At 39.6% G+C, this 25,969-nt stretch overlaps 1 protein-coding gene across 2 annotated transcripts in view; it reads left to right on the top strand.

Moving 5' to 3' along the window:
- Positions 1–25,969, top strand: part of SHC4 (SHC adaptor protein 4) — a 169,518-nt gene that overhangs the window by 31,142 nt on the left and 112,407 nt on the right. For both annotated transcript variants that reach the window (XM_069098007.1, XM_069098006.1), the window contains exon 3: positions 6,750–6,820. In XM_069098007.1, the coding sequence (XP_068954108.1) occupies positions 6,750–6,820 (71 nt within the window). The remainder of the gene's footprint in view (positions 1–6,749; positions 6,821–25,969) is intronic.

Raw genomic sequence — 25,969 nt, 5'->3', positions numbered from 1 at the left:
CAGGAAGGTTTCAGGTTATTTTTGAGATTTTTTGAACATTGCTGGGGAATTTCTTAGCCTAGATTCCTAGAGAGCTCTGGGAAAAATCTCACCCATCACCAAGTTTACTAACCTGGGGGTCAAATAAAATGAGTAGCCAAACTGAAAGAGAAAGAAATTTCTTAGTGAACTAAGGGAAACTGCCTGCTATATGGTCAATGGAGTTCTTTTTAGCCCCAGTGTGAAACTGTGATACACCCAACCATGATTTCTCCCATCTTAATACTACTATGGCTTTGAGAGTTTAGACCATTCAGTTTCTCTTTCAGTTACGTAGAGCAGAGGTGTTAAACTCAACTAGAAATGGGGGCCACTAAATGGTACTAAAGATCCCTGCTGACTGCATATTGACTTAGAAAACCATATATTAATATCAACTGTGTTTTATTGTATTTTTATTTACTTTGTCAAATACATCTCAGTTACATTTTAATCTGGTTTGGGCATCATTCAAGAGTGTTGTGGGCTGCAAGCAGCCAGTAGTACTTATTTTTGACACCTCTGATATAGACAGGGAAGGATCTGTTGTTTCATCAGGATGGAGATATTCTCCTACCATAGGTTTCAACAAATCTATGAATTAGCTGACAAGTTCTAAGGATGTGCCTATGGCATATGAAGGTTTAGTGACTTGTTTAGGTTTACATAAGAAATAAAAGTTAGAAGGACTTAAACCCAGGTCTTTACGAATCTAAACCTAGCACTCCATTCACTATGAAACACTGCCTTTAATTAAATACTGTCTGGTATTGTTGTGATTGTTCCATGAATATTAAGTAGATTATAAACTCCTCAGGGGCAGGGACACTTGTACTTTCTTTGTATTACATATAGGACTCATTCATTTGGTCAATCAGCCACTTACTCAGCAGATATTTATTAAGCCCTTACCATGTGCAGAGCAAAAAGACAGTTTGGATAATAAGACTCTGCCCCTGTCTTTAGAGGGCATATAGTCTTATAGCAAGAGGAGACACAAGCACATGGTCACTATAACATATAGTACTACATGGTAAGTACATTAGAGAATTACAAAACAAAATGTTATATGAGATTTGCAGGCAAAGGTCATTATTGGTGGAAGACTGGTGAATGGCTTCATGGAAGAAGTAGCATTGGAGTCATGACTTAGAGATTCATCAGGTAAAGAGGGGAGAGAGGACATTCTGGGCATAGGGCAAAGACATGAGCAAGGTCTTTGGATGATGGAAATGAGGGAAATGAAATGAGGGAAAATAGAAGCAGTTGTGTGGATAGAGGATAAATGGTCCAGTCTGCCGGAAGTGTATGCACATGGAGAGGAGTAGTAAGAGAGAAACCCAAGAAGGCAGGCTGGCCCCAGATTCTGGGGGACATTGAATTCAGGTAAAAGAGCTTGGATATTAATTGTAGGCCTTGACGCCACTAAAGACTTTTGAGCAGAGGAACACGTTATTCTGGCAGCTGTATAAAGGATGCATTGGACCAGGGAAAGGGGAAAGACCTTTACTAGGGTAGTTATATCTAATATTTGTAAAGGATAAGGAGAATCACCTCCATTTTAAAAAAATAAGGAAACTGAGGTCTATACAGACTAAGTAGCACTTGTGAAGTCACAATTCAGAAACTTTGATTCATGCCAGACCTAGAACTTGGATCCCCTGCTTCTGTGTCCTATTGGCCATATGTTCCCATTTTGCTTCTCAAAAAGAAACCGAAAAAAAAAAACCAGAAACAAAAACCAGAATATTTTTTCCCCTCTGGGATATAGGGCCCAAGACCAATGAATGTTCTGTTCTCTTTCTATGAGTAAGTTGTTAAAGCACAGACTGAACAAATATTAGTAATGCCTCTGAACATCAAAGGAATAGCTAAAGCTAGAAAGTTAGGTGATCAGTCTGTTAGATTCTGAATGAAAGGTCTATACTGGCAATGAAGGTCTCAGCCAAGTTAGAGGTTTTATTTGTATTTGGACTTGCTCCTAAACAGCTCTCATTCACTTTCATTATTTCAATTCTGCTCCACCATTCTTCCCATGATGTCACCCCACTTTCCATAGTTTTTAGAAGCCCAATCTCAGGGGAGAGCAGTATTACAGAATGACACATTGGCCCCATTGGTCTGAAGACCTGGGTTTGTGTCCTAGCTTTAGTACTTATGTGCCCTTGGGCAAATCATTGGATTTTTCTGAGTTTCAGTTTCATAATTTGTTGTGTAAAACATAAAAGCGTTGTGTAAAGGAAAACTAATATAGTTATTTTGGCTCCAATAGAAGTCAAGTAGGGCAGCTAGGTCTATCAGTGGATAAGAGCCTTGGACTTAGAATCAGGAAGCCCCAAGTTCAAAGGTGGCCTCAGACAATTGCTAGCTGTGTGACCCTGGGCAAATCACTTAACCATGTTTGCTTCAGTTTTCTCATCTGTAAAAATGAGCTTGGAGAAGGAAATGGCAAATCACTCCAGTGTCTTTGCCAGGAAAACCCCATATGGGGTCACAAAGAGTTGGACGCAACTGAACAATAACAAGAAGTCAAATTTGGAAATACTTGCATAAACCCATTCTAATGATGATTTTTCATACTCATTATGTAGCACTGGACAATGGGCTCAAGAACTCTGAGATGAAGTCCCAACTGATTAAAATTACATTGACTAACTGAACCCAAGCCAATCACTTACATTCATTGAGCTTGGGCACAGTCATTTATCATCTCTGAGTCTCACTTTTCTGTTAAATGGGGGATGAACATATTGATCAACAGCCCAATCAATTCACAAGCATTTATTAAACAGCCACTATGTGTCAACCACCGGGGGTCACAAAGACCAGTGAAAACAGTTCCTTCCCTTAAGGTGCTAATATTCCATCAGGGAAAACAACATAGCACATAGAAGTAAATGCGAACATATGTACAGTAAACACAAAGTAATTTTGGAAGTGGGGTAGGCTGCAGGGCACTCTCACCTGAAGGGATCAGGAGAAACCTCATGTCCCAAGTGGTGTTTGAGCTGAGACTTGAAGGACTCTACAGATTGTAAGGGTGGTAGGGTGAGGAAGGAGTGAATGCATTCCTGGCATGGGAGACGACCTGTATAAAGGCAGGGAGAAAGGAGATGAAATGTCTATATAGAATAAGACATTTTACTGGAACATGGAATATATGAAGAGGAGTAATGAATGTGTAATGAACCTGAAGACAGGAAATGAGGCTGGAGATAGAGAGCAAAGGACTTTGAATACCAAAATGATGAGTTTTTTGTAGAGGCAAATGGGAGCCATGGGAACTTTGAGGTGGATGGTGGTGGTGGTAGAGTGCCATAGTCAGACCTGTGTTGTAGAAATATCTTAAAAGGAATAGCAAGATGTAGATAATACATTCGCAGTTTAGTTTCATGTGCAATCACCCTTTTTTGTTATGCTATGTTATGGGAAATGCTTGTTTTATCCTATAAATTAAAAAAAATATATATCATTTTGGTAGATGTGTGGGAGATGGATTGGAGAACTGAGAGATCTGAGGCAGGGAGACTAATAAGGAAGAGATGATGAAGACTTTGACTTCACTCTGGCTCATGCCCATATTAATAAACCAAATTCCTTCTTATGCAGCCCTCAAAACCCTTGAGCTTCAGCCCTATATGTTTATGCAACAAAGAAGTAGACAAACGTCATTTTTAGACACTCTCTGTCTCTCTCTTGCTGTCTCTTTGTCTCTGTCTGGCATGGTGTCTCTCTCTCCCTGTCTCTGTCTCTATATGTCTCCCTGTTTCTGTCTCTTCTCTCTGTCTCTCTATCTCTCTCTCTGTGTCTCCTCTCCTCTTCTCTGTCTCTGTCTCTTTCTCTGTCTGTCTATCTCTGTCTCTCTCTGTCTCTCTTTCTCTGTCTCTTTGTCTCTCTCTCTGTCTATCTCTTCTCTCTGTCTCCTCTCTCTTCTCTTCTTTCTCTGTCTCTGTGTCTGTCTCTCTGCCTCTGTCCTCTTCTCTCTGTCTCTCAGATCTTGCCATTCTCCAGGGAAAGGTCTTTGACTAAAATGGACTTTTGTGAGTCAGTGATAACATCAACACCATTCTGGGCTTAATGGTAATTTGTTGCAAAATTCTGGCACGATTTCCTTACCCCCACCCCCTACTTTCTTCTTAGAGTAGCCTCTCCTACCCAAGGTAGAATGGAAACTCATTCACTCTTGGAATGATCATGGGCTCTGACTCATGTTTCTTCTGAATCTCTCATTGTATCCATGTGAACTAGGTGGGAAGCATATCCCTGTGGCTATTACTGGCAGGCCAGTAAAGGTGGGTTCTGAGGAGAGAAATGCTGGAGAGAAGAACTTCACAAGTATTTTGCTAGTGTGCAGAGTGGGCAGTCACCCATCTACGGGTGATTTGAGAAGCTCTAGGGAAGGCATTTCCCCACCCCCAGCAAATTCTACCTTGATTTATTCATTTCTTTGGGCTAGTCATTACTCTCTAAAATGCAAATGCCTCTGGAAGGAGGGGTAGTAAACCATTTCACTTGAATGTTAGAGACTTCATTTAGGAAATATTCTCCCCTGGTCCAGATTATGAATGGCCTTGAATGCCAGACAAAAGACAAAGTTTGTACTTTATTAAAAAAGCAATATGAAACCAATGAAGATTTTTTTTGGGGGGGAGGGGGAGTGAAGGGTGGGAGAATAAGAGGTGAGTTTGATGGGAAAAAAACACATTTGGACTTTAGAGGCCTTCAAGTTCAATCTCTTCATTTTATAGATAAGGAAACTAAGGTGGAGTGAGGAAGTGACTTATCCAAGGTCATTTAGCTATTATGTGTCTGAGGCAAGATTTGAACTCATGTCTTCCTAACTCCCAATCTAGTGTTCTAACTACTATGCCGTCTAATTGCCTAAATTAAAATGAAGGGTGGAAGTATGGATTTGATAATGTCCAAGGTCCCTTCCATCTCCAAATCTATTAACCTATTATTTTTAAAACCACCCTATGAAGTAGGTGCTATTACCATTTTACAGATGAGGAAACTGAAGCTGAGAGAATAAGTGACTTGCCCAGATTACACACCTAGTAAGTATTTGGGGTAGAATTTGAACTCAGTTCTTCCTAATTCCAAGAAAGATGCTCCACTCCATAATTGGTGTCAAACTCAAACAGAAAAGGACCTTTATGGTGGTATATTGACTTAGAAAATTACAAACTAACATTATCTGTGTTGTATTGTGTTTTTATTTACTTTGCTGACCACTTGCCAATTACATTTTAATCTGGTCTGAGCCATGAATTTGACACTTCTATATTACACTCCAGCACCTAGCTGCCTCTGGTAGAATGCAAAGTCCTTAAGGACAGGGGCTGTTTTTCAATTTTGTCTTTGTATTAACCCTACCCAGCCCAGTGTCTTGCACCTACCAGACTTAATTGCTTGTTGAGCTGAATTATCTAGAGTGGTGTGTCAGAGAGATCTAGGCTGAATCCTGCCTTTCCAATTTACTACCTGAGTAACCTTCACTAAAACTCTTGGTCCCACAGGCAACTCCCTAGGATTTATCTACTAAATTATAGTTTACAGGTGAGAGAGGGGAGGTTTGCACACCGAGAGGTCCACAGCTGAGGAAACCACATGTCAGGACAGGACAAAATACACTGATTTCCACCCCCACCCCACCCCCCAGCACCTTATTCATTCCACAGTAAATATTTAATGAAGACCAGTTATGTCCAAGACAATGAAAAGAATGATAAAAAAGGAGGCAGTCATAGTTTTTGTCATCGTGCTTTGCCAAATAATTGGCTTAATCTTCCCAGTACTTGGATATGGGTTCTAATTCTATTGGGAGATAATGGCCTCCCCCTAAAAATCCTCAGAACCCAGTTTCTGATACCTCTGGCTGTTCATCCACAGCACAAGCCAGAAGCCCTCAGGCTACTTCAAAAGGAAAGCTGAACAGGAAGGCTGTCATTAATTTTTTTAAAAAATATTTTAAAGTAAAAAAACAAAAAGAAAATATTTTTTAAAAGAATATTTTAGGGGTGGCCAGGTAGCGCGGTGAGTAAGAGCACCGGCCCCAGAGTCGGGATGACCTGGGATCGAATCTGGGCACAGACACTTAGCACCCACCCAGAAACACCTGGCCGTGTAACCTTGAGCAAGTTACTTAACCCTAATTGCTTTTAAAAAAAAAAGAATATTTTATTTCCCCCAATTACATGTAAAAACAATTTTAACATTCATTTAGAAAAAGTTTTAAATTCCAAATTCAATCTCCTCCCTCCCAAACAGTAAGCAATATGATATAGATTATACATGTGCAATCATTTAAAATGTGTTTCCATATCAGTCATTTTATGGGAGAAAACTCGAAAGCTATCATTTCTAAGAAACTTCCAGATCATTTTCAAGGTAGGCCATTTGGTGCTTACAAAACAACCAAAGAACAAAGTCTTGGAGAAATGCTGTCTTACATTTAGTGGGGATGCTGATGAGTTTCTTGTCTATTTATACCAGAGTTTTATTGACCATATGTCCCCCTTGATGTTCAGATGCCCAGGGCTAATATTCAAATGTGTAAGCCCAGGAAAGCCATCAGGACCCAATTTGATGATTTGATGAAAATAATTTCTAGTATCTTCAATGTGGGGTTGCTAAGGTGAAAGCTGTACTTTTTGTGTCATGATTTACATGTTCTATGGGTTTGGCTTTTTTTTTCCCTACATGTGCTTTTTTTCCCCCCCTTACTCCAGTACATAGGCTGTGTTGAAGTGCTGCAGTCGATGAGATCCTTGGATTTTGGCATGAGAACCCAAGTTACAAGGTAAGGCCATGGCATGGTAGTGAATCTTAAAGCCATAGTGGAAACCCAACATTGTTTTTTGCTGTGCATCTTGAGAAGGAAAAAGTTATTGCCTCCCACTCCTGGTTCCTTTGTGGGTTTTCAGGGATGTATGGGGAGAAATACTGTTATAATGATGTAGATAGCTGGCCTCACAGAGTCAGAAAGACCTGAGAAGTTCCACCCCCGAAATTCTCTAGACTGTTGAGATAGAGTCAAAGCCCAAAGGCACATAAAAGTCCTGTAGTCCATCCTGCCATGTGGAAACTGAGGCCTTCGATTTGTCCAAGTTCATACAGGTTGTTTGTTTTTTTTAAGGGTATGCATTTAAGCCAAAATTCTTTTTTATTTATTTTTTCCATATGACTTTTTTATTTCATTAAATATCTCCCAGTTACATGTAAAAATTACCTAACATTTAAAAAAATTTTAATACCTGTTTTTCACTTTATTTTTTCATGTTCTTTTCCTTTTGATCTGTCTTCTTTCACAATGTGACTAATACAGAAATATGTTTTGCATAATTTCACATGTATAACCTATATCAAATTATTTACTCTCTCAGGGAGGGGGGAGATGAGGGAAGGAGGGAGAAAATTTGGAACTCAAAAAAATTTTTAAATAAATTTTAAAGATTATCTTTATATGCAAGAAGAAATAAAATATTATTAATTTTTTGAGTTCTAAATTCTCTCCCTTTCACCCTCCTCCCTCCTAGAGAAGGCAAACAATTTGATTTTTATTATACATATGAAGTCATGTAAAACATACTTCTGAGGGGCGGCTAGTTTGCGCAGTGAATAGAGCACTGGCCCTGGAGTCAGGGAGACCTGAGTTCAAATCAAACCTCAGACACTTAACACACGCACAAAAACTAGCCATGTGACTTTGGGCAAGTCACTCAACCCCAATTGCCCCCTCAAAAAAAAAACCCACTATACTTCTGTATTAACCATGTTGCAAAAGAAAACAAACAAAATCTAACCGTAAAAATAAAGAAAATTTTACAAGTATGCTTCAGACTATTTCTAGTTCATCAGTTCTCTCTCTGGAAGTGGATAGCATTTTTCATTTCGGGTTCCTTTGGAATTGTCTTGGATCACTGTCTTGATCAGAGTAGCTAAGTCTTTCACAGTTGATTATGCTTACAATATTGCTGTTACTGTATACAATGTTCTCATTGTTCTGCTCACTTTACTTTGCATCAGTTCATATAAGTCTTCCCAGGTTTTTCTTCAACCATCCAGCTTGCTATTTCATACAGCACAATAGTACTCCATCACAATCATATATCACAACTTGTTCAGCCATTCCCCAATTGATGGACATCCCCTTGATTTTCAATTCTTTGCCACCACAAAAGAGTTGCTATAAATATTTTTGCTCTGACTCTGAGTTTCTTTCTGTGAATGAATCTTTAAGGTCTCTCACTTCTAAGTCCTAAGATTTTGTTCTCTATTATCACTTAAATGTCTTACGTGTATCATTAAAATGTCTCTGTTTATTCCACTTTTCATATTCAGGTGTTTTTTTTTTAAATAATAATTTCCTGATCAAACATTTTGATAACTCTTGGGATGGAGCATGGTGCTATTAAGATTGTGCTTATGGATTCAGTCACTGCATGAGCTATTTAAATCTCAAAGAGAAAACTCTATTTCAAGGCTACAAATAATTATCTTGGTTAGCTCTTTTAGAAATGCTTGCCATTGGACCCAAGGTGAACCAGGTAAGAATTTGGAATGGAGTCCATTGCTACTATTGAAAAATAATTGCAGGCAAGTGTTTTCCAGGTGGTGGATCACTGGAGAATTCTGTATAAAAAGACAGGATAATATTATTATTGTGAACAGTAGGGAGAAAATTATGTGAATTTTCCAAAGGTCTATAGCTGAGGGAAAAGAGATGACTGAGGGAAAATAGGGCTTTAACCCAGAGAAGAGATAGAGTCTTACTATCCTCATATAGCATCTTTTCTTGAAAAAAAATTCCAAGCAATATGGCATTGTTAAAAGAAAAATCCTGGTTCAGGCCTTAATCAATTAAAGGTAAACTCAGGAAATAAAGACAGCATGGAGTTGATTGGCTCTCCAAGGCATCAAGCAGTTGGAGTGGGGTCTGTCGCCAAATCCAAGTTTCAGCCTGCTTTTGTAGAATAATTTGCATATAAGAATAAGACAATCTTGATTGATAGACATTTTAATGAGGAAGTGGAATAAGTGTCATCTCAGCTCCTTCTCATTACAGCATCATTGGGAGAAGAAACTAGTTCTCAGGTGATGAGAGTAGTGCTTAGATGTTAGGATTAGTCTAAAGGGGACCTCACCCTCTCCTGTAGTCTGGTTTAGCACAGTACCCAAAGACTGAGCAAGGTGAAAATATGAGGGTCACTCGGACCATATTTTGTCTAGTGGCCTGACTTTGCCCAATCCTCCCTTTGGTGCTAACCATATTCATGGGATAGCACCACAATCAGACCCATATTACTCCTCTGTTTTTAACTGCATTATCCTAATCTCTGCTGCTTGTGCCAAATCAATTTGAGGAAGAGTCAGAGACTAGGGAATTTAAACTTACAGTAGGACACAAATGAACTGTGGCCATGAGGACTGCAAAAATCATAATTCCACGTTTCCTTCAATGTCATAAAAATGAAACAAATTTAGTTAAGGAGAATAATAACATCAAGTTTCCTTGTAACCTGGTAACCCAATCCCAGTGTTCACTTCATTAGCACATTTCACCTTGAGTCCCAGATGTCCCATGTAGTCATCTGGTCCCTGGAAACATCTGCCTCAGACATTCTGGAATAGGCCTTGTTCTCAGGGAAGCTCTAAAGGGATTCCTCTTAGTAGCTCTGCTTCTCTGGTTCCAAGTCACATGCAGAGATTCCTAGGTAATTCTGCTAAAATTTTCCAATAACAAGACTTGATACAATTTAATACAACCTCCCAAATTTGCTTTTCCAGTAACTAGTTCATGTGGTGAGAATTAACTCGGCTGCATGGATCTAACCCTATTGACAACAGAGCTATAAGAACAACAAATTAGAAACCAACAATTCGCCTGAAACTTCAGAGAATTTCAGTACTGTGATGTGAACAGTGTCATCTACAGACTAAAGGAAGAGGGTCTGACTTGGTAAATGAGCCCTCCCATCCCTTAATATTATCAGACAGAGACTTCAAACAAGGGGAAAAAAAGGACATGATTTAAAATTCTTTACAAATATTAATGCAATTTTACATATAATAACCTTCATCTAATTTTTGGAACTTAAAACTAAAACATACTCAAACCTGTATTTCCCATTAGACATATTTGCAAGCCAATTGAATACACACACACACACACACATCCTTATTCTTAGAATTCTAACAGCCTAATCTTGTTGCTTTATCAAAGTCTACTACTCCATTAAATTTTATAAAAGCTTTTATATCTTCATCTTATACTCCCTTTTTAAGGATACATATATTATCCTCATATCATCTTGAAGGAATGAGATACTTTAAGGGGACCTAATTTTATACATGAATATATAGCTATTAGTAAGGAGATTGTAAGCCTAAAAACTCATTTACTTAGTTGTTTAAGATATGGAGTTGACCACAAATTCATTTTAAAACAATAAGATCTTTTATACTTTCATCCTCTTATAATAACTCAGATATTACTGTATTAATCTACTAATTAATAGATTTAGCATTGCAGTCAAGACAAACTTCCATTTTTCATTTGCCCTGGTAATAGAAATTTGCTATGAAAGGAAAAAGAGGGACATGGTTACAACAATATCAAAACTGTCCCTTCTAGGGCACAGATTAATCTGACACAAGCTATATAACAGGAGATAAATTCTCTTAGCTCTATTTCATTCTAGGAAAGAGACATAGTAAATAACCAATCATACAATAAGTTCCACATTATTCACAGGGTATCATATCAATGCTCAGAATTAAACAGGTGGGAAAATTTCCTGTTCAGAAAGGAAAAACACTGTGAGAAAACTTTGTCAAGAGGCTCCTATCTTTGCAAGGTTGTCTCTTCAACTTTTCCTGGGGACAGACATTCACCTGTAGGAGTTCTCAGACCACACCTGCTTTGGGCAGCACACAGCATTCCCCTTAAATGGTGGACTATTGGCTTCATGATAATTCAGAGAATCATACTTGAAATAAAAAACTTAGAATAATATCAGATAGTCCCATAAGATTTTACCTCAAATAGAAAAATTTCGCTAATCACAATTTAGGGCCAGGTTAATGTTATTTTTGCTTATGTTTCAATGATAGTTAGCAATGAGCATATATAAGGATATTTTATTTATCCTTCATTTATAAGTTCTAACATTTTCCATGTTAAAGGACTGAAGGGCTTGGTGTGTGATATTCCAGAAGGCAAAGGAGCTCGGATTATAACCAACAATAACCTACCTAGCAAAATGAACTATAATCCTTTGGGGGGGGGGGCATGGATTTTTAATGAAATAGAGGACTTCCTTGCATTCTTGATGAAAAGGCCAGTGCTGGTTTTGGGGGTCTGCAAATTTTTGGTCCTTCCGAGGTGGTGTGATCCATGCAGAGGTAAGGTCACTGCTCTCCTAGTCTGTACTTTGGTCTTTACCCAGGAAGGCCCCGAGTCCTTTACCCAGAGAGGCCCTGAGTCCCCTGCAATCATAAGCACTAGTATTCCTCTTGGGCCTGGAACTTTAACCAGGAACCCTGATCTCCTGTGGCCACAAGTGCTAGTACTCCTCTCTGCCTTGGAACTGTGATCGAGAACCATGTATGGGTGATAGAGTTTCCAATCAATTCCAGCTAGACCCAGTGCTAGCAAAGGGTCCCCATAATCTTCTTCTGACCAGTTGTCTGACATCCTTACCGTCTCTGGGCTGAGAGCTCTGGAAGCAGTTGCCATTGTCACGGTTACCTTCGCAGCTTGCTGCTGGTGTTGCCACTGCATGTGGTTCTGCTCACCATGGTGTCACAGACCTCTCCTGCCAACCTCCTAAGTTGTCTTAGGCTAGAAAAATGTCTTCCCCTGACCCTTTGTTGGCTCTGCCACTTCAAAATTCAATTTCAAGTGTTATTTTAAAGTTGTTTGGAGGGGAATGTTGGGAGGGTTTGCAGTGAAGTCGTTTTTGCAGGTTCTATTGGCTTCATTTTACAGACAGGGAAACTGAAGCAGAGAGAGACAAAATGGGCTATGAGCCCAAAGTGTCAGAACCTTTACGTACCAGAGGCAAGATTTAGAGCCAAGTCTCTTCTGTCATTTAGGGCTGTAATCTCCAGTTCTATGATGCTGTCTCTAAAAACAAAACAAGCCTTGGTTGCTGAGAACAAACTGATCAGAAAGATGCTGGGCCCCCAGAAGCAAGAACTTGGCTTATTCTTCCTTGCGCTGAGTGGCCTGGACTGAATGTTGTACCATCAAGAAGTTAAAAGAAGACTTTGTTCCTCAGGAAACTATACTTTGTGTCCAGGTGGGGGAAAAATATAACTTTCTTAGTATAGGCCAAGAGAAATACCTTGGGCCTAAGAAATGCAAGAGGAAGGCAGTGTCAGCCTTTAGCTTAGAAAAACTGATTTAGTCAAGTTTGGAACCCTAACTTGGTTGTAATCATGAGAAATACTTCCACATCAGTCAGTCAATAAATACTTATTAAGCACCTATGATGTGCCAGGCATTGTGTTAACCACTGGAGATACCAAAAAAAGACAAAAGATGGTTTCTTTTCTCAAGGAACTCACAGTCTAATGGGGGAGACAGTTTGGAAAAAAACTATGTGCAAACAGGATAGATGAGAAGTGATGAGCAGAAGGTAGACACTAGCATGAAGGGGGATCAGGAAAGGCTTCTTGTAGAAGGTGGGATTTTAGCTAGGATTGAAAGGAAGCCAGGGAGACCAAAAGGTAGAAATGAGGAAGGAAAGAATTCCAGGCATGGGGGGCAGCTAGTGAAAGTGTCTGGAGTTGGGAATTGGGGATAGCAAGGAGACCAGGGTTATTAGATCTTAGAATACATGGTAGGGGTCGGGGGTGGGGTAGGGGAAGGAGTCCAAGGTGTAAGAAGACAGGAAATGTAGGGCAGGGCCAGGTTATCAAGGGCATTATAAACAAAATGGAGTATTTTCTATTTTATCCTGGGAGTGATAGGCAGCCATTGGAGTTTATTGAGGAGAGTGTGGAAGGGTAACATGGTTAGACCTGTACTTTCAGAAGATCATTTATTAAGCCTATATCATGTGCCAGGAGCTATGCTAGAGGACAAAGATGAAAAAATAAGTGGTCTCTGCCCTCAAAGAGCTTATATGCTTTTGGGAGAGAATCTTATATACATCATCAGCAGAATGTAATACACATTGTCAGACCATCTACCATATTAGGTTTTTTTTTTTTTTCTAACAAGGGAAGGCTCAATCTAGAGTGGGATAGAGGACCAATATTTTTTCAAAATGACTGTGATGTAATAATAGAAGGCATCAGTAAAACTCATTCTAAAATCGTCATTAAAAACAGGAAGTAATTCTTTCAAGACATTCTGCACATCGTTAGTGCAAGGAGACTCCTAATCACTCTCTTGTTCATCTGTCCTCTTCTTCTCTCTCCATTTTGCTTAAAATTTTAATATACACTCAGTAATCAAAACAGACAAACTGATGGTTGGGTTGGCCAAACCCTGGAGAAACCAGCCACAAACCAGAACTTCTGCTGGAGCCAAGGGGACTGCTGGACACTAGCAACCTGGCATTAATCAAGTTTGCCTTATTCATGAGATTGCAGGCTCCTGCTTCTATGAGGCAAAATTGGGATCTGTCAGATAACTGGTCTAGGGTTACTGCCTATTAAGATAGGGCACAGGATTCATCCTCTCTTGCTGAGCATAAGAGTCTGCACATGGTAACCTATTTATCTGCCCCCTTTTAAAAGAGAGAGCTACAGAGACAGAGAGAGAGGGAGGGAGGGAGAGAAGGAGGGAAGGAGGGAGAAAGAGAGGGAGGGAAGGAGGGAGGGGGAGGGAGGGAGAGAGAGAGAGAGAGAGAGAGAGAGAGAGAGAGAGAGAGAGAGAGAGAGAGAGAGAGAGAGCGCTGTCGTTGTGCTTTCCCTGCTCTGCTGCTATGGACAGTAAGCAGTCTGTTTGGGTGATTTGGTATGAGGTAAAGCAGCAAAGAAGCAGAGATCATAATTCAGAGGATATTGTAATTGGGCTAATTTCCTGTTTGTAATGTTATTGCTCCTTAGCAGTGACTCTGCAAATTTAATTCACTATCTTGAAATTTTAATTTTTTGGCTTCAATAAGACATTAAGGAGAGTTCTTTGGAGATGAACACATCCTTGCAGCATATGTGTTTGTGTGTGTGTGTGTGTGTGTGTGTGTGTGTGTGTGTGTGTGTGTGTGTGTAGCCATCACCTGCAAAATAGCTCCAAGGTGATATTAGGAGGGCCTGGTAAATTGCCAGGGATTTACCAAAACTTGGAACTTTTATTTGGAAAAAGTATTTTGAAATGGCTAAATATATAATTGTAGAAGCAGTGTATCATTATAGGAGTATGGGGTAGTGTAGTGGACAGAGAGTCATACTTGGAACCAAGACAAAGTGGGTTCAAATCCTATTTCTGACAACTATTGGCAGTGTTACCCCAGGCAAGATATTTAACCTCTGAATGTTCTTGGTAGCTCTCTAAGACTATAGGTTGTAGAGAAAATGTTGATCTGAGGGAATTTCCTTCCTGGGGATCCTTAGACCAAGGAAACCACAGATCTGTTCCTTATCCCTATACCTAAAGATTAAATATCTGTATTTTGTTATAACCTCCAGTGCAGCAACCCGTTCATTTTAATTTGACTTCTCTGTCTTTAAATTAGTGGATAACTGTATGTGAGGATGTAGGGTTGTTTCTGAATGTACATCTGGGCACAGATGAGTATGTTTATCTATAGGCAAAATGGATGAAGGGATGTGTACAGTATATGGACGTGTGCCTATTCTACCTCATGACTGGTAAGACCAAGTCATAGTCGGATGCGATTGGCCACATTTAAATATCACAAAAGTCCTCTTTCATATATTTATATGTACTCTATGGAGGCTAAATCCTCACCCATAAAATGAGATCGATTGGACTCATTGAAAGACATGATGGATTTGGACCCAAAGGACCTTGATTTAAATTCTGACTCTGATGTTTACTCCCTGTGTAATCTTGACAAGTCTCTTAACCTCTTTAGGCCTCTACTTCATCTTCTTTAAAATGGGAGTATTGGATTAGATGGTCTCTTAAGGTCCTTTCCAGGTCTAAATCTATGATCCCATATTATCCCTTTAAAGTTTAAATCTATGGTCCTAGCTATATCCATATCCATAGAGACACATAAATGAAAATGTAAGACTTGGATGGACAATTTTTACTTTTTACTACTTTGCTGCTCACTGGTCCATTCTTTCAATTCCTAAGACCCAGACCTCTTTTCTTAGTCATTTGACCTAAGGAGGAAATCTTGTATTTATAGTTGGAAGCTGTCTTTATATCTGTCTTGAGAATTTTTAGCAAGATGTTTTAATGTGTCTTTAAAAAAAAGTCTACGCTAAGCACTTAGTCATAGTTTTTATAGTCTTCCAATGAAGTGTGATGGACTCTGTTAGAATGCCAAAAAAGTGTCAAGTGTCATGGAAGGTAATTTTATCTTTCTGTAACAGAGTAAGGATTTAATAAACATTTGTTAAATGATTGAACTTGGAGTTGTTTATACGATATTTTTGTTGTGTTGAAGCCTACTCTAAGTTTTATTTCATGTGATTAAGGGTAGATAGAATAAAAGGGGAAGGGCAGGCAGATTTTCTGGACTGGGCTAATCTTCCCTGTCTCTTCTTTAATATTTAACCTCTCCCTATCTACTAGTTCCTATCCTACCACCTTCAAATATGTCCAAGTCTCCTTTATTCCTTAAAAATAAATCTTCACCAGAGGACCCTACCAACACCCTCTTCTATTTCTATACTCTTTTTTAGTAGTCTCATGGGTTCAGCTTTCATCTCTATACCAAGAACTACCAGATTATCTATCTGTCTATCTATCTGTCTTTCTGTCTATCTCTATATCTACACACACACAATACACATGCGTATACACATATGTACACATGTATACATGTACATTTACAGATACATATCCCCAGACTGTCCCCTGAGCTTCCATCCCACATTACTCGTCTCCTATTGAATATTTGAGACTGGATATCCTGGAGGCATTTCAAACTCAGTATCTCTAAAACTAAACCCTCTATCATTCCATTTTCCCCAAACTCTCCCTTCTTTGAAACTTTCCTATTTCTGTCTAAGTCACCACCATCTTTCCAGTCACCTAGATCAGAAACTTGGGTGTGATCCTTGGATTTAATCCTTGAGTGCAATCTTCTTCATGCTCTCTCACCCCATGTATATGATCAGTTGCCAAATCTTGCTATTTCTACCTTCACAATATCTTATATCTGACTTCTTTTCTCCATCCACACAGCTAACTACCTTAATTCAAGCTCTTATCATCTCTAGCCAAGAATATGGCATCATGGGGTGAATAGGTGGTTCAGTGAATAGAGCACTGGCTCTGGAATCAGGAGGACCTGAGTTCAAATCCGACCTCAGACACTGGACACACTTACTAGCCGTGTGACCTTGAGCAAGTTACTTAACACCAATTGCCCTGCCCTCCCCTCTCCAAAAAAGAAAAAAAAAATTCTAGAAAAAAAAAGAATATGGTAGCAGCCTCCTAATTGTTTCAAGTTTCTTGCCATTCCAAGTCATCCTACCCATTGCTGCTAAAGTAATTTTTTAGAACATATCTGACTAAGTGTCTCTCCTGCTCAATCAACTCTAATGGCTTCTTACTGCCTCTTAGATAAAATATAAACTTCTCTGTTTAGCTTCTAAAACCCTGTAAAATTTTGCCCCATTCTGCAATCCAAGCAAAGTGGCCTTTTTTTTTTTCTTGTTCTATATATCCAGCAACCCCTCTCCTATCTCCTGGCCATCCCCCATGTCTGGAATTAATTTCCTTCTTACCCCTGCTTTACAGAGTTCTCATCTTTTTTAGATGGATGTCTAGCACCATCTTTCCTGATTCCCCCTCTTCCAGCTGCAAGTACCCTTCTTCCACAAATACCTTACATTGAACTACCTTGTATATATTTTTATTTATTCACTTTGTATTTACTCTATAAACACATTTATATATTTACTTCTCTCCTCCATTAGAATGTAAGCCTCCTGCAAGTAGGAATTGTTTCATTCTTTGTACTTGTATCCCCAACACCTAACACAGTGACCAGCACATAGTAGGTACTTAGTAAATACTTGTTGATTGATGGATTTTTCTCAGTGACAGGAAACTGAGACTAAAATAAGTGAGATTGTAGCTCTTGTTTGCATCAGACCACAGCTTTCGTCATCATTTACTGCTGTTCTGGTACACACTTACTATGTATGGTCTCTGAGGCAGTATAAGTTAGGACTCAAGACGAACATAGACTCCTTGAACCCTGTACCTCTTCCCAATCTCAATAACAAGACAAGGGGAGAAGGACTTAAGACCAAAGAGTACATGCCACAATTGCACTCTCTCCTGTTACTGCCAGTTTGATTCCAAACATGTCAGGACTTCCTTGCTCTCTGACTTCCTTAAGTGCTCCAGAAGAGGTGCCTGGACAATGAGTTTCCACTTTTTAAAACTGTTTTTGGCTACTGTCATGTGGTCATGGTGCCCCAGGAGAATCTCCCATGCTTAGCCTAAGCCTCCAGCTATACTCTCCACCCCTTAAAGTGCCCCCTTTACCCTACTTTCCTGAGAGTATGACCCTAGTTCTTAAGAATACCTGGATGTCTTCAATATGGCTAGCTTTTCTGAGAATTGGCCAGATAATCTGCCTAAGTGTAGAGAAAATCTTTGCCAAGGCTTCTCAGTTACATCTTCTTGATAGTCATCCTTCTCCGTTCCCAAATGAATCTAACAACAAGGTCTCCAGGGTCTCAGGGGAAGTCATGCCCAGGCTGGCCCTGGCACAGTTCATTGGGAGGAGGGAGCTTTGCCCTACAGGGTCTGACTCTAATTCTTGACCTAAAGGAAATATTTCCAGGTCAGAGAACTAGGACCTCTAGTAAGTAGGCTCCTTTAAAGCTAGACCAGCCTATTCCCTCGTAGAGAAGTCCAAAATGCTGACCACCCTTTTAAGAGGAAATGCTTTGTGAAGAACCTTTATTGGCTTAACATTCTTTGGTAGAAGAGGACCTAGCTCTTATTTCTGACCTTGGCCTAATCTCTGTCTTGCCACTTTCTGACCTTCTTCAGTACCACCAACCCAGCCTCATTAGTTAAACATATTTTCTGTTTGCCCTCCAGCCTTGATTCTTGCCTGTGTTCCTCAATCCCCTTTCCCCATCCTACTCAGTTTGTATGTTCCACTGTGAGGAGGGTCAGCTTCCATTTCTGTCCTCACCCTGATTCTGCCCCTGGCCTATCCTCTTCTTGAGTTTAGCTGACTTTCCCAATCCCAGTGATGATTTTATCTGATTAAGTATGTGCTTGGCTTTCCTCTAGTCAGCTACAATAACCATGTCCAGCCTAAGAGTTTTTAAACTGGGGTCCATTAATTTTTTAAACAATTTTTAATTTTAATAACTATATTCATTTTTTGTGCCAGGATCATGACCCTCCAGGCCCTTGCCTAGACCCATCCCCAGACCATGAAATTATTGAGGAGACGGGGAAAGTCCTCCTCTGAAAGGTGTGGGTCAATAGCATCAACCCTTAAGTGATCAGCCTGTCTGTGTAACATAATGCCTGCTTCCCAAAAAGTGATCATGGACTAAAGAAGAACTCCCCCAGACAAGAAGTCAGAGGTTTCTGTGATAAAATGTAAATGCTAGGGCTTCAGTGTTTAAATATCTAAGGAAATGTCATAGAGACTTCCCAAAGAAGAAGTGTACTCTCTGAATGTATATAATCTAAAGGAAATTAAAGTGAACCCAAGTGGTCCTGTCAGAAAAAAAAAATAACTATATTCAATGTGATTGGTTTTCTTTGTAATTCTTTGTATTTTATTCAATGCATTTAAAAAACATTATTCTGAGAAGGCATCCTTAAATTCACTAGACTTCAAAGGGATTCATGACACTGAAAAAGTTAAAAACTTTTGCCCTTGTGTAGCCCAACCTCTGCCACATTTTTCCTACCCTTGATCAATAGCTGCACATCTGACCTCACCTATCCTCCATCCAAGGTTGTCCAAACAGGGTCAAAATGATAACAGCACCCTTATGTTTTGAGAAAATTAAATGGACTAGTTCTTCAAAGTATTGATAACATCAACATGTTCCCAGACCCTTCTTACACCCAGAACCAGGAAGGAATGAATAACAGTGCCTCTTTGAATTAAATCTATATCTGATCTTTAATTTCCTTTAATGGGTAGTGCTATATGCTTCAAAGATCCTAATTATACTCTACTAAACCTCATGCAGACACTAAAAGGAGAAAAGGATTTTCTTTCTAGTTTTGACTGTCATACTAGTAGCTAGCTCTGAGTCTCAACAGATACTATCACTTTCCATTAAATGCTCTTTTGAACCATTGTTTCTGGAAGTATGAAAAGCCACAGTTTCATAAAACCCTGTGAGGATGCCTGAGAATTTTCCCCAGGAGCTGTTCAATCCCAAGGTATTTTTTTTTTCTTTTGAGATTGGGTCTCTCAATCTCACTCAAGGTGAAAGTGCCATGGCCACTGACAGGACTGACCCCACTGCTGATCAGCATAGAAACTTTGATCTACTCTGTTTCTGACTCAGACTGGTTCATCTCTCAGTCTCTCCTTAGACTACCTGGTGGAATTTTCTCCCAGGGGCTTCCCATGTTGATGCTGGAATTAGTGTGGACATCCAGCCCACTAGAGGGATACTGCAGCTCAGAACTCCTAAACTCTAGCAATCTACCAACCTCAGCCTTTCCTAGTAGCAGGGATTACTCCATCACATCCAGCCCTGCAAGCAAAGTTTTTTTTTTTTTTTTAATGTAATTTCCATTTTGTGGAGGAGCCATTAAATGAGCTCCTTTATCTCTTCTGTAGTGGTACATCACTGTATCTTGGGCAAATAACTTAAGGCTATCAGTATGTAGGCTTACAGCATGGATAGCACTAAAGATCTTAAAGTCCCAGAGATCACCATACTACTTGTAGAGTAGTCACGGAAAACCTACCTCTAAAGTGGGGCATTTGTATATAGCAGGGGTGGGACCTTAGGGACGGATATTCTGAATCTGCACTGATGAACCCATAGGTATTTAGGTGAGATCCATGGCTCCCCTAGGGATATATGAGAAGCTTGGTTTGGTTCGTATCCTCTTAATAGCCAAAACTGAAAGCTCTAACTTGTCGTGGATCAAATAACTGTATAAATAAATGTTCATAGCATAATTTCAGTCTCTTTTGCAACTGAGGGAGTGAATTGGATTTTTCACCTTAATCCTGTGGATCCTGCTGATAGTGATAGCAGTTTATAAAAAGCTTTCAGGTGTACAAAGCACTTTATGTCCATTTCCTCATTTGCTTCTCACAACAAACTTTTGTTGTCTCCATTTTACAGAGGAGGAACTGAGGTTCAAAGAAGTTAACTCTCTTGTCTAGTTATCTATTTATGTATTTATTTTTTTGCCTTTCGGAGGGCAATTGGGGTTAAGTAACTTGCCCAAGGTTAAACGGCTAGTTTTTTTTGTGTGGGTGTTAAGTGTCTGAGGCTGGAACGGGTCCTCCTGACTCCAGGGCTGGCACTTTACTCACTGCACCACCTAGTCGTCCCGTTGTCTAGTTATTATTGAAGGCTGATTGGAATCCAGGTCTTTCTGATTCCAAATCCAGTTCTCTAGCCATTAGGCTATGTTGCCTATCCCTGCTCAAATTATGCTTCTCAATTTTGTCCTACTCCTTTTTTCTGCATTTCTTTTGGTTTTATCTGAGCCCAACATTTTCCGAGATGAAATAGCCTTTTGAATCTTTCTGACAATGTACTTAGGCACCTTCTGGCAGAGGAAAAAATATTTATAGTTAAAGCCCTTTCTGAGTCTCCTTTTGGGTTGCAAGGAAAATTGTTAAGCTTGGGAAGAAAGTAAAGGGAATTTTGTCCCAAAGCCAGAGTTCTGAGTTTATCTGTAGGTCATGTAGGAGCCCCAGACTCTTGAGAGCCCCCAGGGAATCTAACCAGCAGCATCCAGATTGGGTCTGCTTTTAAGAGAAGGAGGAAGTTGGGAGAATTACAGAGCAGCAAGTTTTAACTTTACTAAATTGCTAGAAAAATTAATAAAGCCGTCAATTTGTAAGTTCCCATAGGGAACACAGAGATAGATGGGAGGCAACAGAAGTTCATTAAAAACTAATCACAGCCCAAGTAACCTTCTCTCATTGGCAGGAAAAGAGCTTGGTGACTAGAGGAAATGTCGTGAGCACAGAACATCTCAATGCCAGTGAGGAGTATTTGCTCCATTTCCAGATGGTATTTTCTTAGGGAAAACAGAAAAATGTATAATGGAAGATAAATATACTCATGGAAAGGCACATAACAAGCTCATTTAATTAAATACTTTGATTTTATACCTAGTGAAATATGTATTTTACTTCAGGAAAGAATATTTTCCTAAATGGTTTGAATGCTAGGGTTCTGTTTGATTCAGGTTCCTCAAGGTCCATCTGAAGAATCTGCTAGAAATTGTTATTTCACTGTCATGATACTAATGAAAAAGGTTTTAAAAATGTGTCAGTGGAGCAGCGTGAAGGTTGCAGCATCTCCATTCCTATTTCAATGGTGCTACTCTTATCTATCCTTCTTAAGGGAGCCACACATTATCTGGAGGCCTTCCTCTACTTTGATGATTTCAATGGTACCTGTGTAGCACTTGGGATGTTCATCAGTTTCCTCTCATTTTTCTTACATGATTGACCCAACTCCCTTTCAGTCTTTTTTTTTTCATATCAGTTCTTATGCACAGGTTATCAGGGAAACATGCAATCCATTTCGACCCACCATGTATTTTTTTTTACTGATCTTTGGGTTACCTGCCATTGTGATTCTTCCAATTTCATGGTATTACATGATTCACAGCCAGAGTATTACTGGAAGATTAATGGTGAGCTTCTGTTGTAGTGAGTGACTTAGGAGCATTGGAAGCATTGTTGTTGTTCGGTCATGTTCAATTTTTCACAACCTCATTTGGGGTCTTCTTGGCAGAGATACTGGAGTGGTTTGCCATTTCCTTCTTCAGCTCATTTTATAGATGAGGAAACTGAGACAAACAGGGTTAAGTGACTTGCCCACAGTCACACAGCTACTTAAGTGTATGAGGCTAGATTTGAATTCAGGAAGGTGACTTCAGGAATAGCACTCCATCCACTGTGCCACCTAGCTACCCTTTCACATTCATATGACTTCCTAAATGAATGATTAGATCAAGAAAACTTTCATAAAGTGCTTATTAAATTCCAGGTATTGTGCTGAGTGCTGGGGATGTGAATACAAAAATAAGATAGACTCAACCTCTAGGAGTCTACAAGGAAAGACAACACATCTCGGGGGTGGTAGCTGGGGAGGGGTGTTTTGGTCTAGGAAGTTACAGGGAAATGAATAGAGCCATGGGGCAATTGATTGACACCCCCTTTCAAGAAATGGTGGTGTTGATTTTGATTCCCAGAGCTAGAGTAGAAAGTTAGGAGAAGGGAAAGGTATTCACTGGGCCAACAAGTTAGGGATGGAGATGGGTAGGTGGAAACCAGTACAAATTGCTGGGGCCTGCAGTCCAGAGTGGAGTCTTATGGTCCAGGAGGGGTCCCATCATGTGGGAGGAAACCAGAGTCTGACTATGGCACATCTGTTTTTGTCTATTGGATTATTATTAGTATTTGTTGATTGTCTTTAATATCCATTGTCAAAATCAATGAATTTCAGAGAAAATAATGATAAACCAAATTCAATTAGTTATGGGTCAATACAGATTCCAATTATATATAAAGAACAGAATAGAATTATATTTAATGTAATTCTAAAGAGAATATCTCATATACATATATGTATATATGTTCAAGACACATAATTCTGAATAACAGCTTGGAAACTTGAGCTATGAATGGAGCATTTCAGAGTATTTTTGACTCTATGAAACATTCATTGAGGGATTCAATATAGTCTTACCTCATGTACAGTCACAATTTTCCTGAATTAATAGTTTTAAAAATACTTTTTTTATGACTAAAGTTGCAATTTGGGAATTTGAAGGCCTCCTTTTTCTGTGGCCCTAGGGATACTGGTGGCAGCATGGCCTGAAGATATTTGTGTTGGATCTAGGCCGGGCTAGATAAGAAGAATGCTTACCCGTCAATAGTCCAGAGCCTCAGCATGGTACCTTCCCTCTAAGTATCTCCCCCTATGAAGTAGAAGATGTTTGTCATAAGCTATGAACCAGTTGTCACACAAAGACACAATCTCATATAGGTATGGCATGAGCAAATAAATTCTGTTCTTCCAGATAGTTCTTGGTAAAAACCATCTTCCTCATACTGTGATACAGTGGGAAGAGCATTGACTCACAAGTCAAAGGATCTGGGTTCAAATCTTGTCTCCGATGTTCACAACCTTGCACGAGTCTCTCAATCTTTCTGGGCCTCAATTCCTCATCTGTAAAATGAGAGAGTTGGACTCAGTTCACCTCATAAGGTCCTTTCCCGCTGTGTCTATGATCCTATGAACATAGAAGGTAGCTGAACAGGGCAAAGTATTTGAGCACCCTATGTCAAGTATGTATTGATCTCTTCCTCTAAATAGGAATTGACAGTCAGTGCATTTACTAAACTCTCCCAAATATCTCTTTCAGCAATTGTTAACAAAAGCAGAATGATTAGGTGATCTCTACCTATTTACCAGCCACTTAAACAGCAGGCTGGGGTAGGGCGGGGATGGGGGGACGGTGTTGAGGGTACTAGTACTAGTAATTAGTCCAATTGTTGTTTTATGAATCTTCTTCTCTGACTCAACCTCCCCTCCATTTAGAAAAAAAAAAACCCAACCTCCTACTTCCTCACTCCCACATCCTCTAGATTCAATCTATCTCAACTTTTCAAATATGGGTATTGCTTGAACATCCTACCCCTCTTCACCCTTCTCTCTGTCTTCCCCTTGGATTGAATTTACCTGAAGGACTAGAATTCCTAAGTTAGGATTCTGACAAGGCTAGAAATGTCAGGCAGAGCCTGAACTAGGAATCCATTGTTCCTCTAGGCAAAATGAGTTGAGCTTCTGGGGAAGAGGGTTATGGAGGACCATCTAACCACAGATGTGATTGCATGGAGAGGGTGGGTCATACTCATGACCCTGAACGGGTTGGGTAGTGGGGGAAAAATAGCTCCTCGGGGCAGAGGTCATGGCATTAGGTAGGGCAAGTGGAAATTGTGCCTTTCAATGGTATGGACTAACAGATAATCCTTATACAAGGTCCCATGTGGCTGTCCACTACAGGAAGGGAGCATGATTTGTCTAATTTTGACATTTTAGAGGAGGCCAAATCTTGGTTCTTGGCTAGTTGCACATTTGATGGATGGGCTTCCCTCACTGCCATAGGTATGGGGTCTGAGATGCTGGTGTACCGGAGGAGAGCTTTTGTCTTAAATGTTGCCCAAAGACCTTAGGATGCCAGGAACAGAAATCTAGCCTGGTTGTCTAGAGTCTGCATCCTAGGAGCTTTTGGATGTGACTGACTCATTTGGATCTTGATTCTTTGGCTTCAGGTCCTATTTCTGTTCCCTGGATTTCCCTCATTACACATTGTCTTCCCCCCACTGCCTCTGGATGGATCTCTAAGTCTGATGGAGGCTCCAGAAAGATTCTACCCTTTTGCTTCATTGACTGATATTTTCTGAGCAACTTAGTCATGATTCAAGTACTGCTTGGCCTGCAACAATATCTTGAGGAGCCGGGTTAAAAGAAATAAACATATTAAAACATGTTTATCTAAATGATTGCTGTCCCCTTCAAAGTTATCACCCTGGGAGGCTATATACTCATTCTAACCCAATGCAGCCATTTCTCAAAGCATTTTTGTAAGGCCTCTTTTAGAATTGCTTTCGGGGCCTGTAGTACATTCTTTTTTATTTTCTTCAATAGTAGCTCAGGGCAAATTTAATTTTTGGAGACAGTCAGACATCACTTAGAACCAAGGCTGGTGAATACTTTATTTTTAGTCCAGAAACCATTTTAAAATAAATTTTTTATTGATATCTTTTGAATATATATCACCTAAATTTCCCCCTGAATCCTTTCCCCTCCCACCCCTCAGAGAGCCATCCTTCATAGTGAAGAATTTTTTTTTTTTAAAAAGGAAAAGAAAAAAATCAGAAAAACCAATCAACATATGGGGAATGTAATGCTATGTATGATATTCCACCCCTTTGGACTTCCCTCCCAACCCCACCTCTGGAAAGGAGGGAGATGGAACTGCAAAATAAAATTTTCAGTCAAGAATTCAAATCTATTGAACAATCATTAGGTACATAATATGTTCAAGGAATTAGGAATTTGCATATGAAATGACACAGCTTCTCTCCTCAGGGAGTTTATAATCTAATAGTTGTTCCCCTAAAAAAAATTCTCCATCTCATTTTTGATCTCTTCCCTTACACTATTTTTACTTCTTTACATTAACTGAAACTTGACTTTCCCCCCAAATAACTCCATATCCTTGGCAGCCCCTTCAAATACTGACACCTCCTCTTGCAATTCTCCCTTTTCCCAGAACCTAGAGTCTAGACTATCTTTCAACCACCTCTCCTTCTCTGATTTTTTAAAAATGGTTTTTAAAAAATTAATGTCTTTTGGTTTTTTAAGTCATCATAATATTCCCCAGTATCTCTCCCCTTCTTCCTTCCCGAGAACTATCCCAAATAATAAATAGTATTTTTTGGAGACAAAGAAAAGAAGAAAAAATTATCACATCTAATCAATACATTGAAAAGTACAAAAACATGTACAATGTGTGACACCTGTGGATCTCCTGCTTCCAAGAAGGGGAAGGTTGGGAGCGTCCTTTCATATCTCTTCTTTT

Source organism: Petaurus breviceps, unplaced genomic scaffold (genome assembly GCF_028583685.1).
Source record: "Petaurus breviceps papuanus isolate PSGF00001 unplaced genomic scaffold, PetGlider_PUasm1.0 37, whole genome shotgun sequence".
Lineage (NCBI taxonomy): Eukaryota > Metazoa > Chordata > Mammalia > Diprotodontia > Petauridae > Petaurus > Petaurus breviceps.
Note: the sequence above shows the minus strand (reverse complement) of the source record. Positions and strands in the feature narration are given on the sequence as shown.